Genomic DNA, 19,466 nt, shown 5'->3' on the forward strand with positions numbered 1-19,466 from the left:
TGGACCCCAGTACTGAACTGGTATTTATTTCATCGAGGCAAATAGATGAAAGGCAAAGTCAGTATCAGTGGAATTTGAACCCAGAGCTTAAAGTGGGACGAAATGCCACAAAGCCCTTTTTTCTGGCGTGCTAAAGATTCTGCCAGTTCGCCGCCTTCCTTTTATGTTGAAATACAATCTATATCAGAATACTTTCAGAAATGCTTTAGCATGCTTTGATTTAGACTCATCAGAGTAATTCTGGTAATATCAGAAAACCTAATACTATTTGACATGTACTACAATATATAATCAAGGTAACGAAGCCTGTGAACTTTGTATTGCAGAAAAAAGAAATTGATATTGCTTAAACCCTAGTCTAATGATAATGTCTTTGTTGCTATGAATTACAATTTTTTGTTAAAATATTTTAAAACACAAAATAGGTAAACGTTTGACAGCCTTGAACTATATATACTGTTGCACTTTTAAAATATTTCAGAAAGTCTCCTCTGCAATAACGATTTTATTTCAGAAAAAATTAATATATTGCTCTCTAGGAATTACCTATTCAGAAATGATATATTTTTATCGTCATTTAATGCAACACTTGTCAAAATATTTTCAAGTTCCCAGAGGTTATGCTGTAGACAGCCTTGTGTCATACATTTCATGCTATACAAAAGGTTTCCGTTTGTTAAAGTGTATCGTATATACAACTTTATTTTCTCATAAAATGAAGCTTTCTATTGAAATATTTCATAATAGCTTACAGGTGAATGTCGACATCTTTGAATAATACTGTTACACGCTGCACCGAATTCAAAAGATTTTTTTATTATTATTAACGTACATTGCATATACAACGATTCTTATTTGTGTGGGTGCGCGTGGTCACGAAGCGTGTATATTATTATTATTATTATTACTATTATTATTATTATTATTATTATTATTATTATTATTATTATTATTATTACTATTATTATTATTATTATTATTATTATTATTATTATTATTATTATTACTATTATTATTATTATTATTATTATTACTATTATTATTATTATTATCATTATTATTATTATTATTATTATTATTATTATTACTATTACTATTAATATTATTATTATTACAATTATTATTATTATTATTGTAATTAGTATTATTATTATTATTATTACTATTATTATTATTATTATATCATTATTATTATTATTATTATTATTATTATTACTATTATTATTATTATTATTATTATTACTATTATTATTATTATACTACCAACAATAAACGCAACAATAGTAACTATCAAAACATGGATGGAATCAGTAACCACAGAATGACTAATAATAATATTAACAGTAATAAGAGTAATAATAATATCGATACTAATAGAAGTAATAATGTTAATAATAGAAGTAAGGCTAATAGAGAAAATATAGAGAATGAAAATATCAGTGATATCTATAGCAACAATATACAGTTTGGTAATAATACTAACAATAATAGTAACATTACCAATAATGTAAATAATCATGGTAGGACTTTAGACCTAAAAGATGGAGCAAAAGGATCAATAAATAATAACAATGCTTTAGAAAGCAGCACCAACTATAAAAATAATAATAATAATAAAGATAATTATACTCATGATAATCAAAATAACAGGAACATAAGACATCTACCCATGAATAATCCAACCCCTGAAGTTGTTCGTCCTGCGTGTAAATGTAGAATTAAGTCAAGATGCCCGGCACCTGGTCTATGCGGGGAAAATAATGTAATCTATAAATGTACAATATCTACTGATAATAACAAATTTTTTTACATTGGTTGTACGATAGATTTTGATAAAAGAGTTAGAAATCACGTCTCATCTTTTAGATTACGTCATAAAGCTGGTACCACCACACTTTCAAGTAAGATCTGGGAAATCAAAAATAATAACAGGAATTATAACCTTAATTGGGAAATAGTTAGGAGAGCAATGCCGTATAAAAATAACAGGGTTGGTTGCCAACTCTGCTCCATGGAGACCTACGAAATTCTAAGGCATAGAAGAAATAGAGGCTTGTTAAATAACCATATTGAAGTAGGACAAGTTTGTGTCCACGCTAAATTGAAGACTCTAAAATATTTTAAATGAATAACTGTATAGAATAATCGTAACAAGATAGATAGATAAATATAGTTGGGTTTTTACTAGTATAGCATTACTTTTTAAGTAGATAACTGCGAGTTCTCACACTATAGTTATCTTTTTCTTTATAACTGCACCTGATTTTGAGCATTGGGAAATAAATAGTACTCGTACGTTGCTTAAATGAGGGTTTATTTAATTCTTAAATCTTAATTTTTAATTTTGAACTTAATCTGATTTAGGTAACACAACTTTAATAAAATAAGTTACTAGGGCTTAACAATTATATTACAAAATTAAATAAGTAAGGATACTCCCTTGAAGGTAGTATGAGAATACTTCAATATAATAGACAATTCCATCACACCTTGTTAAATAAATTCTAAGTTTTGACCGGTAGTCTGTCAATGTATAGATAGTAACGGCAACAATTTTAAGACAGTAACAAAAATAAATAAATAAATTTAAATGACCTCTTGTTAGGGTTGCACTTAGATCTTTTCTTAATGTATTTCCTTTTGACGATAGCTTTTGACCCTCTACCCCTGACCTTGTTATCTCTTTAGATTCTCTTTAGATTCATATCTGCTTTCATCTACGTCAGGTTGGTAGTAAATAGCTGTTTTACTGGTCAAAAATAATTTTCTCTGGTCACTTTAGAATCCCCTTCCCTCAAAGTTGTCACAGTATACTCTATATAGGCGTCTTTTCTTTTCTCCCTTCTTCCCCTTTTTTTCCTTTTCTTTTTCTTTTCTTCTCCCCGTTTCTCTTTTTTCTTTTTTCTTGTTTCTTTTCTTTTTCTTTCCCTTTTTCTTCTTCTTTTCCTTTTTCTTTATCTTTTTTCCTTGTCTCTTTTCTTTTTCTCTTCTTTTCTTTGCTCCACAAAAAAATTCCTTCAGCCTTTAAAAATCATAACATAGCAGTTTTGCGTGGAGAACAGTAATGTGACAAATACCTTATCATATAGCATGAAATGATTGTGGATTAACAATGGATAAATCCATCGTCTGTGAGTATGAAATTCCTCCTCATATCTCTGGAAATTTAAATCTACACTACGGATTAATTCATCTTTTCTGTGAAGCTAATAAGCATTTAAAAACCTGTGATAAGTATGTGCATCATCCTCCTCATATCTCTGGAAACTTAAATCTACACTACGGATTAATTCATCTTCTCTGTGAAGCTAATAAGCTTTTAGGAATCTGTGATAAGACTGTGCATCATCATTAAGGAACTTTGGAAATCTGTTTGCAACCTAAATCTGCCTTTAATGAAATTATCTCCAATACTTCATGAGTATAACCTCACCTACTAAGATGTTTGGAGAACTCATATGTATTTTAGCTGATGAGTACGGGACACTTTTATCTGCTGCAATTTTTGCAACTTGTAATAAAGCCTGTCTTTGTATGAAACAATTGTACTAAAAACTAATCCATTCTTGTTGCTTCTTTCTCGTATATATATATATATATATATATATATATATATATATATATATATAATATATATATATATATATATATATATATATATAACTGATGTAGGATAAATTTTATCCTACATTAGTTATAAATTGAATAGTGTTCACTTCCGGATTCTGTCACTCTGTGAAAGTTTCTAGTTCGAATCACACGTGTCTCGAGATGAGCCGAAGATTTTCTATTTTGGATATATTTGGGGTACTTAGGTCTGCTAAGGACTTGGTGTTTGCTTTTTCCATGGGTTTGAGTAAGTATTTCACTTATATCTCAAGTATTTGCCGCTGAAGAGGGGAATTTTCTATGAATTAACCCCGAAATTAGACCAATACGGTGATAACGAATTTTTTAGAAATTTCTATCGGTTCGTTTCGAGACGCATAAATTATAATGGTTATTTGACAACTTTTGTCTTTCTTTCGGCATATTTGGCATTAGAACTTTTCTTTTGTCCTTATTTTGTAAATTATATATATATATATATATATATATATATATATATTATATATATATATATATATATATATATATATGTATATATATATATATATTTACCCTCGAAACGCGGAACAGGGCCAACTGAAGAAGGGGAATATTCCTTGTGTTGTATGTCTTGTACTCTGTTTTTTCGTTGTTTGAAAAAAAGTTCGTTTCCATGTTTTTGTTTTTATGTTTTCGTTTGTCATTGCGTTCAAGGTTTTTTTGATGTCCTGTACCAATATATATATGTATATATACATATACATGTAGGTATGTACATATATTTATGTATATATGCATATATTTATATATTATTTATATTATATATATATATATATATATATATATATATATATATATATATATATATATATATATATATATATATATTATGTGAAATAGAAAGATGAATAATCTTGTAGGAGATTAATCAAAAATTTAACCGATACCTTAGTAGCAAAAATCACAGCAGTAAACAGCACGGTTGGAGGTACAACCATATGGCGTTGCAACCGTGCGTTGGTGCGGATAATTGAAATTAAAAGGCCGGATGGTAAACGGGCTCTTACAGTCGGCTTTTCGATGCCCCCATTGGCGGCGTTACACTTATCTGGCTTTTAAATAGCGTTTATAAATAATACCGGCACCCATAGCCCTTGGTAACAAATTCTGAAATAGCCTTTAAGATATCTACGATTAACCACTGCAAGGGGAATTACTACTGTAAGACAAACGGGGCTTGGTTTTTTCACAGCGGGGGGTTTCCTTGACAAGGCAGGCTTAGATGAACACACACACACATAAAACATAATATATATATATTTTTTCTTTCTGCCACCCAACGGTTATCACGGCAGTAGCCACTGACAGCCGAACGATCAAACGCACACACGTACACAAAAAATGTTTTCTACCCCTACGCCAACACACACATATATAGAACAGTATACACACACACACGTCTCTAAGTAGATTTTTTCTCGCCCCTTATAAAACATCCAATATTCCTAAATAGTCAGAACTTTATTCTCGGTCACAAAGAACATCTATACACCCTCACCCACATGATTGACCGATGCCTGACCCGTTGAATTCTTCAGCCACCGGTTCTCAACATACACTGATAAACAGTTTCGCCATGGGCTCTTAGGAGCATAGTTCGATTTGTTTTTGCTCCGCCTCTGTTCTGTTTTTGTTTTTCCAACGGATTTCCTTTTTTCTTCCTGAAGAGAAAGACACAATATGGTCCCATTATTCAATCGGATTTTGGTAATTTGTGCCTTTCGAAACACGTGTAGAATGAAATAAAACGATTTCTGTTCAATCTGCGTTCAGCTCCATTTCTTCAATTCACCAATATATATATATATATATATATATAATATATATATATATATATATATACGACGGGCTTCTTTCAGTTTCTGTCTACCAAATCCACAAGGTTTTGGTCAGCCCGAGGCTATAGTAGAAGACACTTGACCAAGGTGCCACGCAGTGGGACTGAACCCGGAACTGTATGGTTGGTTAGCAAGCTACTTACCACACAGCCACTCCTGCGTCTATTACTCTACATTCTTGTATCGAGTTCTTTGTTTTCCATGATAGTTTACTGTTGAGTATTATTTCCTTTGTAAATGTGTGAGTTTATACATACATACATACATACATACATACATACATACATAAATACATACATACATACATACATACGTATATACATACATTTACATATATATATATGTGTGTGTGAGTGTGTGTATATATATATGTATGAGTGTCTGTGTGTGCGTGTATATATATATATACATATATATACAAATTATTTATTTGGATGCACGTACACGTATTTGGTGAGCTCACGTATATTTAAATATGATGCGTATATGCGTTTGTGTGTTTGTATCTATGTATGTATATAAGTACGCGCACGCGTGTATACCACTTTTGTAATAAAGATTCATTTCTTTATATTATATTATATTACCGTCGACGCATATAACTTCCATCTTGAAAATAATACTTCAGAAATAACTGTTAGCCTCAGGTAAGTGCTTCCTTCTTTCAATGTTTTGTTGTTGTTGTTGTTGTTCTTCTTCTTCTTCTCCTTTAACTCCTTCTCCTTATTATTATTACTATTATTATTATTATTATTATTATTACTATTACTATTACTATTACTATTACTATTATTATTATTATTATTATTATTCAGTAGTATATTTTTTATAGCGTACTTTCACTTCACTACCGAGCGCAGCTCTGTGTGCCTTGGGTATGTGCTGTGATTTGTTGTGACGCTCTGATGGTTATTGTATGGAAAGTGTTCTGCGTAGGATGTGTGCAGTGCTTAGTAGTGCAATTTTCTGTATGTTATATGTGTTTGTAAGTCCTGGTGTTTTTGTTATGTATTTGTCTGAATATATTTTTATCATGCCTAATGCACCTACTATGATAGGAATTGTTTCTGTTTTTAGATTCCACATTCTGGTTACCTCTATTTCTAGGTCTTTGTATTTTGAAAGTTTCTCCATTTCTTTTAGAGAAACGTTGTCATCCGCTGGTATTGATACATCAATTAGAAAACATTTTTTTTCTTCATGATCTCTGACAACTATATCTGGTCTGTTGGCCTTAATTTCTCTATCTGTGTGTATTGGCATATCCCAGAGTATGGTTGCTTTCTCGTTTTCTGTGACCATTTCTGGTGTGTGCCTATACCATCTTTTTTCTGTTGTTATTCCATAATGTTGGCATAGTTTCCAGTGTATATAGGTCCCAACTCTGTGGTGTCTGTGAATATATTCCTTCTTAGCCAGGACTGGGCAGCCAGAGATAATATGATTTATTGTTTCTTGTCCATCTCCACATATTCTGCAGTTACTTGTTATATTTCTTTTCATTACATGCTTTTGGTCATTTCTGGTGGGGAGGCATTGGTCTTGTGCTGCAATTAAAAATCCTTCTGTCTCTGCTTTGAGTCCTGAGCTTCTCAACCATTGTTGGGATTTTTCTTTGTCTGTTTCTTTTGCATTTAGTTTAGTCCAGTATTTACCATGAAGGGGCTTTTCTTGTCATCGTTTTATCATGGTTCTTTGCTGTTCTATTTTTAGTTTGGATTTCATTTGTTTTATAGCTTTTGTTGTTTCTTCATCTTCTTCTTCTTCATATTTGTTAGGTGGTATGATTTCTTGTTTGTATTTGTCAGCTTCCTTAAATACTGAGAACAGTTTTTATTTTTGCTCGTGTTTTGCCACTATTTGTATGTTTTCCTTCCTACTGAAGTAGATATTTTTGCAGTGCTATGGTGGTTATTTTATAGTAGTTTTCAAGCTGTATAAGGCTTCTACCACCATCTATACGTTGTATATATAGCCTTTCTATGTCAGATTTTGGGTGATGCATCCTAGATCCTGTCATTTTTCTTCTTGTTTTCCTATCTATTTTGGTCAGTTCATTTAGTGTCCAGTTAAGGATATTGTAGCTGTAACTTATAACTGGGACGGCTAAAGTGTTGATACCTATTATCTTATTTTTAGCATTGAGCTCTGTTTTCAGTATTGATCTAACTCGTCTATAATATTCTTTTTTTATTTTCTCTTTCATTTGTGTGTGTTGTGTCTTATCTAGTTCATGGATTCCTAAGTATTTGTAAGTTTGGCTTTGGTCTAATTCTTTTATTTCATTGGTTTTATCTAGTGTGATGTTGCTACTCTTAACTAGTTTTCCTCTTTTCAGGGTTACTTTGGCGCATTTTTCTAATCCAAATTCCATATCTATTTCTTTGGTAAATCCATGAACTGTCTTTAGTTTCCAGCTGTTTGTCATTTGCAGCGTATAGTTTTAGGTCATCCATATATAAAAGGTGGCTGATCGTTTTGACGTAACATTTATATCCGCATCCAGTTCTATTTAGCATATCAGATAGAGGTGACAGTGCCAAGCAGAAAAGGAGTGGAGAGAGCGTGTCTCCCTGGAATATTCCTCTTCTAATGGGGATGCCTTTGGTTTTCATGAGTCCCTCTTTTGCTTGGAGCTGTAGCTCTGTTTGCCATTTATTCATAGAGTGTCTTATGTACTTTATAATTGTTGTTGGTGCAACTTTGTTCATGGCTAGTGTTTCAAGAATCCATGTGTGGGGGATGCTATCAAATGCCTTTTTGTAGTCGATCCAAGCCATACTGAGGCCTTTCTTCTTTCTGTGGCTGTCTTCAGTTATGGCTTTATTGATCATTAGTTGATCTTTACAGCCGTATGAGCCTTTGCGGCATCCTTTCTGCTCTTCTGGGAACAGGTTGTTTTCGTCCAGGTGCTTGTTCAACCTTTGCGATATCACTGCAGTAAATGCATTGTACATCGTAGGGAGACAGGTTATTGGTCTGTAGTTTTCTGGTTTTGCTGTCTCATTTGATTTGGGAATTAAGATGGTTTTCCCCTTCGTGAGCCATTCAGGCATTGTCTCTGACTCTGCCAGTATGTTGTTAAAATTTTCAGCCAGCTTTTTGTGCATTCCTGTTAGATATTTCAACCAGAAGTTGGGGATCTTGTCATGCCCAGGTGCCTTCCAGTTGCTTAGTCTTTGCAGTGCCTGGGTGACCTCTTCAGTTGTTATGGGGGTCCAAAGTTGCTCAGATGCAGAGTTTGTTGTTTTAATACTCCTTTTTTTTTTTGGTTGTTCGTTCGCCGACCATATTTCTCTCCAGAATTCTTCCACTTCTTCTGCCGTTGGTGCTGCAGTGATTTCTATTTTATTTTTGCCAAGTTCTTGATAGAGCTTTTTGGGGTTGGAGTTGAACTGTTTGTTTTGTTCAAAGAAACATTGGCGTTTCTCGTACCGGCGGATCCTTTGTGCTTTGGCAAGGATATCTTGCTTTAGCTTTTCTTTTATCTCAGGTAAATCTTTTTCCGTGGTGTTGTTTTTGCGGAGTATTTTTGTTTTCTTTTTGTTGCTCAGTAGCGTTGATTGTCTACTGATTTCATTAAGAATCGACAGATCTTTTCTCATTTTTTGTATTTTGTTTTGGATCCACAGGGTTTGTTTGTTATTATTATTATTATTATTATTATTATTATTATAAGATGTACCAGGCACTGGTTCTCTAATGGCTTCTGATCTAAACTGATTGGAAGTGTTATCATCTACATGTTTTGTCTTGGTATAAAAGATGGGCTACAGCAAATATTCTGCTCAATACCACAGATTTGCTTGTCAGTTGTTTGACCTTAACCAGTTGAACATGTCCCTTAGTGGCTGACGATATGTGCATCTCTGATCACGAGCAGAAGTAGTGGGGGAGCATCATAGCCATGTGTTGAGAGGAATTCATTGGGGTTTGGATAATTCATCTCAAGAAACATGGGTGTTCTGTTCAACATCTTTAAACAACCCTTATTCAGGGACCTTTTGAGCGGGATGAGCTACACGACTTGACAAAAATTCTAACTGGGCCCCACCTGCAAGATCATGCACTGCTTGTCTTGATATGAGATCGCCATGTCGCGCACATGTGGTTGTGATGCATGTGCATGGGGTACTCTTATCAGATGGGTATACTGGGCTTTGTATATTTTATCCCAGTGTCACTTTGATGGCATGCACTGCGCTTTCACTCAATAATAATAATAATAATAATAATGATAATAATCTTTTCTACTATAGTTGCATGTCCTGAAATTTGAGGGTAGGGGTCTAGCGGATTTCATCGATGCCAATGCTCAGCTGGTACTCATTTTATTGACCCTGAAAAGATAAGCAAAGTTGACCTCGGCGGAATTTGAACTCAGAACGTAAGGACGGTCCGCTAAGCATTTTGCCCGGGGTACTAACGATTCTGCCAGCTCACTGCCTTAATAATAATAATAATAATCCTTTCTACTGGAGGCACAAGGCCTCAAATTTGGTGAGAGGGGACTAGTCGATTACATCGGCCCCAGTGTTTCACTGGTACTTAATTTATCGACCTCGAAAGGATAAAAGGCAAAGTCGACCTGGACAGAATTTGAACTCAGAACGTACAGGATAGACGAAATGCTGCCAAGCATTTTTGCCAGTTCACCGCCATAATAATAATAATGGTATTGGTGATAATAATAATAATGGTATTGGTGATAACGATAATACTAATAAAAGCAATCATTCGACCGTTGTAAGACTCGTAGTCGTTTTATATGCGAATGTTTCATTTATTTTCCTAACGTTGCTTTATTGCCAGATTGGCTGTTTGTAACATGCTTTCACTTCATTAACAGATAACCTTACATCGCTTACATGTATAACCTAACGTTGTTCTTGTAAACATTCATAACAAAGCTAGATTAAATTAACCCCAAGCCATTTACATTTCTCTCATCTGTATACAGAAGCTGCAGTATTAGTATAATCAATGCACATTCTTCATGTTTTGATCGAAATCACTCATAAAACATAAACAAGCAATAATTGCATATCTAGTGCGTAGCAAACACTGGAGCATTGGTGGGTAGCAAAACTCCTGGAGAACTGAGTAACTCAGGTTCAATTTTACCTGGTTTAATTAGGTTTCTTTGGAAAGTCACGACCCCGTGAAATACCAAATATCCACAGAACGCGTCCTCAACATTTGCTGCCCCTTTGTTAGCACGTGACGCAACGGAACACAAAAGGCCAGGATAACAGCCAATTGTGTACACACACACATATCTATATATATATAATTCTTTTTTTTTTATTTACTTGTTTCAGTCATTTGACTGCGGCCATGCTGGAGCACTGCCTGTAGTCGAGGAAATCGATCCCAGGACTTATTCTTTGTAAGCCTAGTACTTATTCTATCGGTCTCTTTTGCTGAACCGCTAAGTTACGGGGAGGTAAACACACCAGCATTGGTTGTCAAGTGATGTAGGAGGGACAAACACACACACACATATATATACATATATACGTCGAGCTTCTTTCAGTTTCCGTCTACCAAATCCACTTACAAGGATTTGGTCGGCCCGAGGTTATAGTTGAAGACACTTGCCCAAGGTACCACGCAGTGGGACTGAACCCGGAACCATACAGCCACTCTTGCGCCTATACATATATATAGTGGTTGTCTACTCCTTTTGCAGAATCTTACCGCCTCTTGTACACCTTAGTTCCATCATGGCGTCTGATGCGGCTTTTTAAACCAGACAATGTATTGAAAAGACACCCTCATTGACTGCATATCCGATTTGGACCACCAAAAGCTGCAGTTAAGTCCTGATCTTTGCGGGTCTTAAAATGTCTTTTGCAGCCTCCGTTAGATTTCCTGACCATATACAAAAGGGTGATGAAAAGTTTCCTGGATTTGGATAAAAGAAAATATAGGAAGATCAGTTAACTATGATTTTTTTCAACATATTCCCCTCTCAGATTCACACTTATTGCAGCGGTCCTTCAGTTTTTCTAAACCCTGTAAAAGAACTCGGGATGTTGGGCCTCCAACCAGGTCTTTCACGGTACCCTAAAAGCCAGGAACTTTTCAGCACTCCCTCGTATAAATCTCTCTCTATATATATATACACATAATAGTTTCTACAACTGGATGCCCTTTCTAATGCCAACCACTCCGAGTGTGTTGAGGGTGCTTTTTACGTGCCACCGGCACGGGGGCCAGTTAGGCGGTACTGGCAATGACCTCACTCGAATCTTTACACATGCCACCAGCACAGGTGCCAGTAAGGCGACACTGGTAATCATCATGCTTGAATGGTGCCCTTTTATGTGCCAATGGCACGGAAGCCAGTTAGCCGCTCTGGCAACGATCACGCTCGGATGGTGCTCTTGGCACCCTACAAGCACAGGCACCAAGTACCAGTAAGGCGACGCTGGTAACGTTCACACTCGAGTGGTGCCTTTTTATGTGCCATTGGCACGGAAGCTGGTTAGCCGCTCTGTCAACGATCACACTCGTATGGTGCTCTTTGCACCCCGCTAGTACGGATGCCAGTCATCAAATTTTATTTTGATTTTGATTTCACTTGCCTCAACAGGTCTGCGCAAGCAGAATTTAGTGTCCAAAGAAGGAAAAGGTATGCCACGAGGTTATGGTCTCATTTGGCTTGCCGGGTCTTCTCAAGCACAGCATATTTCCATAAGTCTCGGTCACTAGTCATTTCCTTGGTGAGGCCTAAAGTTCGAAGGTCGTGCTTCACCACTTCATCCCAGGTCTTCCTGGGTCTACCTCTTCCACAGGTTCCCTCAACCACTAGGGTGTGGCACAAATGTAAGAAATTTTGTGAGAAACCTTGTTATCAATATGCAAGCATACAAGAAAAACAAATTGAAGTACAACAATGGTAAAGCAAAAAATAAGGGAAAGAGAGAGATAAAGGAAAGTTGTATAGAAAAATAGAATGCACTTTATTCACAATGTGGAATATGTTACAGTGTTGGTCCATAGTAGTTGGTTTGTAGCTTACATGCTTGAATTTCACATATTGACCATTTTAGTATATGATTGTTAAAAATTCAACATGAAAATCATAGTAAATTTACAAAAAAGAAAAAAGTTGCATTTACTTTGCCATTCTATGGAACCAACAGAATTTAAGAAAAAAAAAGTCAATTTTTCCCTTTTTCTTTTCACATTTTTTTCATTTTTTTTTTTAATATAATTTGAATGATTTTTTTTTAATGTCAGAAAATTAGAATAATAATAAAATTAATAATATTGAATTAATGATAAATATATTAAAATCAATAATTGTTTCTAACAGTTGAAGAGCCAGAAACTTTTTGTTTTTTATATGGCAGCAGTTGGTCAGTTAAACCAACCCTAGTACTTGACTGATACTTTATTTCAACAGCTCCAAAGAGATGAAGGGCAAAGTTGACCTTGGCAGGACTTGAATTCAGAACTTAGAGTAACACAACTTAAATACCACAAGGAATTATGTCTGAAGCTCTAATGAATTCTGCCAATCCTCTGCCCTAATATTAAAAAAAAAATTATTATAATATCCTATAATATATTTATTGAAAGAAAAACATTTCTTGACATAGTAAAGTGGCGCAAGGCCTTGGCTTTAAAGGACCAAAAAAATAAATAACATAAAGATTGAATTTATGAAACATTCATGCCTTTCCTTAGGGGTGTATTAGCTGGATAAGGAAAGTGAATTCAATCAGCTTCAGTCGGGGAGCAGCACAAACCAAACTTGTAAATTCAGCTTGCTAGAAGCTTACCTTTTATTCTGTGAAGCACACCATTGAAAATTAAGTGGAAATAAATAAACTATACATCAGTAATAATAATAATAATAATAATAATAATAATAATAATAATAATTGTTTATAATGTCGGCACAAGGCCACAAACTTTGGTGGGGTGAGTGTAGTTGATTATATCAAGTTCAGTATACTTGACAGGTATATTATTTCATTAGAAATGAAAAGGCAAAGTCAAACACACTGGAACATAAAAGAGATCTAATTAAACACCACAAGGCATTATGTCCGGCATTGTTTCTGTCATTAACTACCACCACCACTACAATAATAATCCTTTCTACTATAGGCACAAGGCCTGAAATATTTTGCGAAGGGGGCTAGTCGATTACAGTGAGTCCAGTGTGTAACTGATACTTAATTTATCAACCCCAAAAGGATGAAAGGCCAAGTTGACCTTGGCGGAATTTGAACTCAGAACAAAAGGACAAATGGAATGCCACTAAGCATTTCACCCAGCATGCTAACGATTCTGCTAGCTCGCCGCCTTTAAAAAAATCCTATGGTCAGGAAAATTTGAAGGATGCCCATGAGACTTGAAAGTATACAATAATAATAATAATGGGTCTCAAATTTGGCACAAGGCCAGCAAATTTGTAGGGAAAGGACCAAGTCGATTACAATAACCCCAGTGTACAACTGGTACTTGTCTTAACAACCCTGGAAGGATGAAAGGCAAAGTTGACCTTGATGGAACTTGAACTCAGAATGTATAGACAGTCAAAATGCTTGACAGCATTTCGTCCAGTGCAATAATGATTCTGCTAGCTCACCACTTTAATGATGATGATGAGGAGGATGAGGATGATGATGATGATGATGATAACAATAATAATAGTTTCTTATGTTGAAACAGGGTTTGAAATTTGAGGTGAGGAAAGGGTCAATTGCATCAATTCCAGTACTTGTCTGGTACTTTACTTTATCGACCCAAGCAACGTAAATTTTACATCAGCAGGACTTGAACTAGGAACATAAAGGTCTAGAACACTGCAAGGCATTTGTTGGTGCTCAAATGTTTCTGGCAATCTATCACTGCGATAATGATAATAAATATTTCCAGCATAGGCACAAGGCCTGTAATTTGGGAGGGGGGGGTACTTTGATACTGTCAACCCCAATACTTGACTGGTGCCTTATTTTATCAAGCCAAGAGGGATGAAAGAGAAACCTGAATGAGATTTGAACTCCTGATGCCCAATGGTGCAAAGAGCCAGAAGATATGCCACTAGGTATTCTGTCCGATTCTTCAACAATTCTGCCAAATCTGTTGTCCCAATAATAATAATAATAATAATAATAATAATAATAATAATAATGGATTCAAATTTTGACACAAGGCCAGCAAGTTTTTTGGGGGGTAAGTCGATTACCTCGAACCCAGTGCTCAACTGGTACGTATTTCATCGACCCCCAAGAGGATGAAAGGCAAAGTCGACTTCGGCAGTATTTGAACACAGAACCTAAAGGCAGACGAAATGCCACTAGGCATCTTGCCTGGTGTGTTAATGATTCTGCCAGCACACTGCCTTAATAATAATAATAATAATAATAATTAATAATAATAATAATAATAATAATAATAATAATAATAATAATAATAATAATAAGTCTTTCAGATTTTGAGGAGAGAGTCAAGTTGATTACATCAATCCCTAGAGCTTGGCTCATACTTTATTTTATCAATATCAAAAGAATGAACTGCAAAGTTGACCTTGGCAAGATTTGAACTCGGAACATAAAGAGCCAGAAGAAATGCAACTGATCATTTTGTCCAACATGTTAATGATTCAGCCAACTCACCACCATAAGAAAAATAATAATAATAACATTAATAATTGCATGCATACTGTATAAATTAGTCTGTCTGAAGTCCTTGCTGTGACTTGACAGAGAGTACAAAGCCCTGGTAGACACAATATCTTCAATCCACATCACAATATTGGATACTGTGATGTCTTCACTAATAACAGTAATAATTCTAGTTTTGGTACAAAGCCAGCAATTTTGAGGGGGGAAACTTTGACCTTAAAAGATGAAAGGCAAATTTAACCTCAGCAGGATTTGAATGTAAACAGCAGAAAGAAATAACACAAAGCCTTACTTTTTTTCTAATGATGTTGCAAAGCCACTCCATTATATTTCTGGTAGGGAGAGGCCAGCCAATTATATATGACTCATAGAATCTACCCTGAATTACTTAATTTTATTGATGGCTCTGATAGGATGATCCTTGCGATGAATTTGAACTCAGAAATAAAAGCATGAAACTAATTTACTGCAAGACATTTTACTCCAGATCTCTACCACATCCACTGCAATATTATTATTATTATTAATAATAATAATAATAACCCTTTCTACTCTAGGCACAAGGCCTGAAATGTATGGGGAGGGGGAAAGTTGATTACATCGACCTCCATGCTCAACTGATACTTATTTTATTGACCCTGAAAGGATGAAAGGCAGGCGGAGTTTGAACTCAGAATGATGTTAGCCGTTTTGCTCAGCATGCTTACAATTCTGTCAGCTTGCCAATAATAATAATAATGATAATAATAGTAATAGTGGTTTCAAATTTGGCATGAGGCCAGCAATTTCAGAGGAGTGTGTAGGTCGATGACATCAGCCCCAGTGCTTGACTGGTACTTATTTTATCAACCCTGAAAGGATAAAAAGGCAAAGTTGACCCCCAACAGTATTTTGAACTTGAGAACGTAAAGACAAATATTAATAATTCCTAACATAGGCACAAAACCAGAAATTAAGAGTGGAAAGGGCTGATTATATCAGACTCAGTACTTGATTGGTATGTTATTGTTGACCCTGGAAGGGTGAAAGGCAAAAATAGACCTCCAAAGGATTTGAACTCAGAATGCAAAGAGCCACAACTAAATACTGCAAAGTGTTTTGTTGAGTACTCAATCAATTCTGCCAATCCACTGCCTTTAACCATCCATTATAACAATAATAATAATAATAGCAATCTTTTCTAATAATTATAATATTCATCTCCAAGAAAATTCCATTTTATCAACAACTATGTATGCAGTTGTTGATGTCATTAGCTGTGTTAAACTGAGAGAAAGGTGTTATTTGGACAATTAAGTACTTGTTGGTATGGGTGGTGGTGGTGGTGGTAGTAGTAGACATGATGAAGTGGAAGAAGGGTGCTGAAGATATTACAGTATTGTCGCTAGTAGTAGTGGTGGCGGCAGTAGTTGTAATAAATTAGAAGGCAGAGGTGGGGAGAGATGTTGTTGTTTAACACTACTAAGTAGACTTTTGATCAAAGGCATTCCAGCTATGGCCATCCTGCCCCTTTTTGCCCCCCACAACCCACCCCAAGATTTAGGACTATTTGCTCAATGTGTTTTTTTTTTATAAGATTGCTGGGTGTAATTAAAGGTAAATTTTGCTGCTATTTCTAGCAGGCAATCAACAACATAAAGATATCTTTATTTGTTGTTGTTGTTGCTAGTGATGACAATTGAGGAGTGGGAGAATGATTGTTGAGAACATTCTAGTATTGTATGTTGTCAGTGGTTGTTGTTTAACCACAGGTCTGCCTTGGTTGAAAAGACCTATGATCAAAGGTGTTCTAGCATGAATGTCTTTTCATATATAAGGATCAAAGGGTGTGATTAAAGGGAATGATGCTTACTATTTCTAGCTCGTCAAGTACCCACATAGAAGCACCCTCATTTGCTCAATATAGGGCCCCCAACCTTCTTGATAGCCCTTGTCATGATGGAAGGGATGTGTTGAGTTGAAGATCAGGGACAATAAATGTTTTGTTATAAAAGTCGCTTCCAAATTATTAATTCTTAAACTAATTTAAGAAAAAATAAATAAATAAAAGCCCTCTGGGAAAAACAAAATATGAATAAAAAATATGTAATTAAAATGTCATTTGTATTCTAATTAGTCTTATTAAGGATTTCCTCCTTTTTGGCTCATCTATTTTATTACTTTCTAATGTTTAAAATAAGAGTTTAGTGGTAAAATAGACGTGAGATTTGTGCAAATATATGTTGCAATTTCAGTTAATTAAAATTTCTGTGATTAAGCTCATTTAAAAAAAAATATTGTGTCGCCCTTCTTTTATGAAGTAAAATGGTGGGGGAGGTTAAGGGAAACTTGACTGCTTTTTCTAGCATGCTGGACAACCTCATAGATTGCCTTCATTGGCTTGTAGAAGCTTTTGCAGTTACTGATTGTACATATATATGTATATATATATATATATATATGCACACATAAATATATATGTGTGTTTGTGATGCATTATAATTGTTTTCATTTCTGAAAACCAGAATTTTTAAAAAATTAAAATCAAAATATAAAATAAAACATTTAAACCAATTTCCCCAAGAATTTACATAAAAGATTGCATTATGTGAAAATTTTTTTTGTCTCCTTCTGACCGAAGTAAAATGAAAAACAAAGCACAGTTGTTATTGTACATGTGTGTGTGTGTGTGTGTGTGTGTGTGCGTGTGTGTGTGTGCGTGTGTGTGTGTGTGCGTGTGTGTGTGCGTGTGTGTGTGCGTGTGTGTGTGTGTGTGTGTGTGTGTGTTGTGTGTGTGTGTGCGTGTGTGTGTGTGTGTGTGTGCGTGTGTGTGTCATCTGTTCTTTCCTTTTGAAAACCAGATTTAATTTAGAAAACCAAAAAAAAAAAAAATGTTTCTTTTTTAAATCCAAGAATTTCTTTTAGCAAATTACACAAAGATTATGAAATATGAGAAATGTCCCCATGTCCTTCCACTTGAAGTAATAGCATTTCACTTCTCTTTAATTTGGCACGCTGATGGGCAATCTGTGACTTGAATGCACGTACAAGATGGATTAGGAAAAACTGGAATGAAGAAACAAATAAATAATGAGAAACTGAATGAAAATAATTCATTTTTCTTTTTAAATAATACCATCAGGAAGGAAGCAGAAAAGCAAAAAAATGAAAAAAACCTCCAGAAAACAGCAGCGAGCTGGCGGAAACGTTAGCACACTGGGCTTAGCAGTATTTTGTCTGCTGTTAAGGTTCTGAGTTCAAATTCGGCTGAGGTCGACTTTGCCTTTCATCCTTTCGAGGTCAATAAATTAAGTACCAGTTGCTTAATCCGTTTGTCTGTTATTGTTTGTCCCCTCTGTGTGTAGCCCGTTGTGGGCAGTAAAGAAATAAGAAAACAGCGTTACTTGGCAGTGCAAGAAGTCTTACAAAGTCATTGAGACTTGAAAAGAACAGACAAATTTAGTTCATAGTAAGTGAACAACTGGTACGTGAATGACATCTCTCGCAGCAAGCTGAGCATGTTCGATGCAACAATAATTCTTTCTACTATAGGCACAAGGCCTGAATTTTTGAGCGAAGATAGTCAAACACATTGAAATCAGTGATCAACAGCTACTTATTTCATTGACTCCAGAGGGATGAAAGGCAAAGCTGATCTGGGCAGAATTTGAACTCAGAACATAAAACATTTTGTCTGGCATGCTAACAATTCTGCCACCTCACCACCTAAATGATGGACTCTCCCATCAAAGATGAGATCTGAATGTGCAGCTTTTTGCCAAGTGGCCTACACAAATGATTTGTTTATAGTGTTTGAATATTTGTGCTGCACATTTGCTCACTCTCTCCACCAAATCAATGTTGTCTAAACAGGTGTGTGGTGTACCATGCATCAGGTGTCAACAATGGGAGATGAAGTGCATTGCTCAAGAATACAATGTACCACCCAGTCTAGGAACTGAAATCATGATCACTGGATCATAAGCACAACACCCTAACCAGCAGGTCAGGCACCCTCAATAAAAGTGATAATAATAATAATAATAATAATAATAATAATAATAATAATTTGGTCTGCGATAAGAACAAGGCCTGAAAGTTTGTCGGGAGGGGCATAATCAATTACATTGACCCCAGGGCTCAACTAGATCTTCTTTAATCAACCTTGAAGACATGAAAGGCAAAGTCAAATTTGGCAAAATTTGAGTTCGTAAAGTGAAGTCTAATGTTAATACTGCTAAGCATTTTGTCTGACACAACAGCAATTTTGCCAGCTCACCACCTTGTTGTTGATGATGATTTCATCTATTTGCCACCAGGGTGAAAGATGAAGGAGACAATACAAAGATAGACA

The 19,466-nt window shown here is 35.1% G+C and overlaps 1 protein-coding gene across 2 annotated transcripts in view; it reads right to left on the minus strand.

Moving 5' to 3' along the window:
• Positions 1-16,416: 16,416 nt before the first annotated feature.
• LOC115210762 (tetraspanin-33) overlaps positions 16,417-19,466 on the minus strand; it is a 104,737-nt gene continuing 101,687 nt past the window's right edge. For both annotated transcript variants that reach the window (XM_029779479.2, XM_036501741.1), the window contains exon 7: positions 16,417-18,178. In XM_029779479.2, coding sequence (XP_029635339.1) covers positions 18,053-18,178 — 126 coding nt within the window. In that variant the 3' untranslated portion in view covers positions 16,417-18,052. The remainder of the gene's footprint in view (positions 18,179-19,466) is intronic.

This window comes from Octopus sinensis, linkage group LG4, assembly GCF_006345805.1.
Source record: "Octopus sinensis linkage group LG4, ASM634580v1, whole genome shotgun sequence".
NCBI lineage: Eukaryota > Metazoa > Mollusca > Cephalopoda > Octopoda > Octopodidae > Octopus > Octopus sinensis.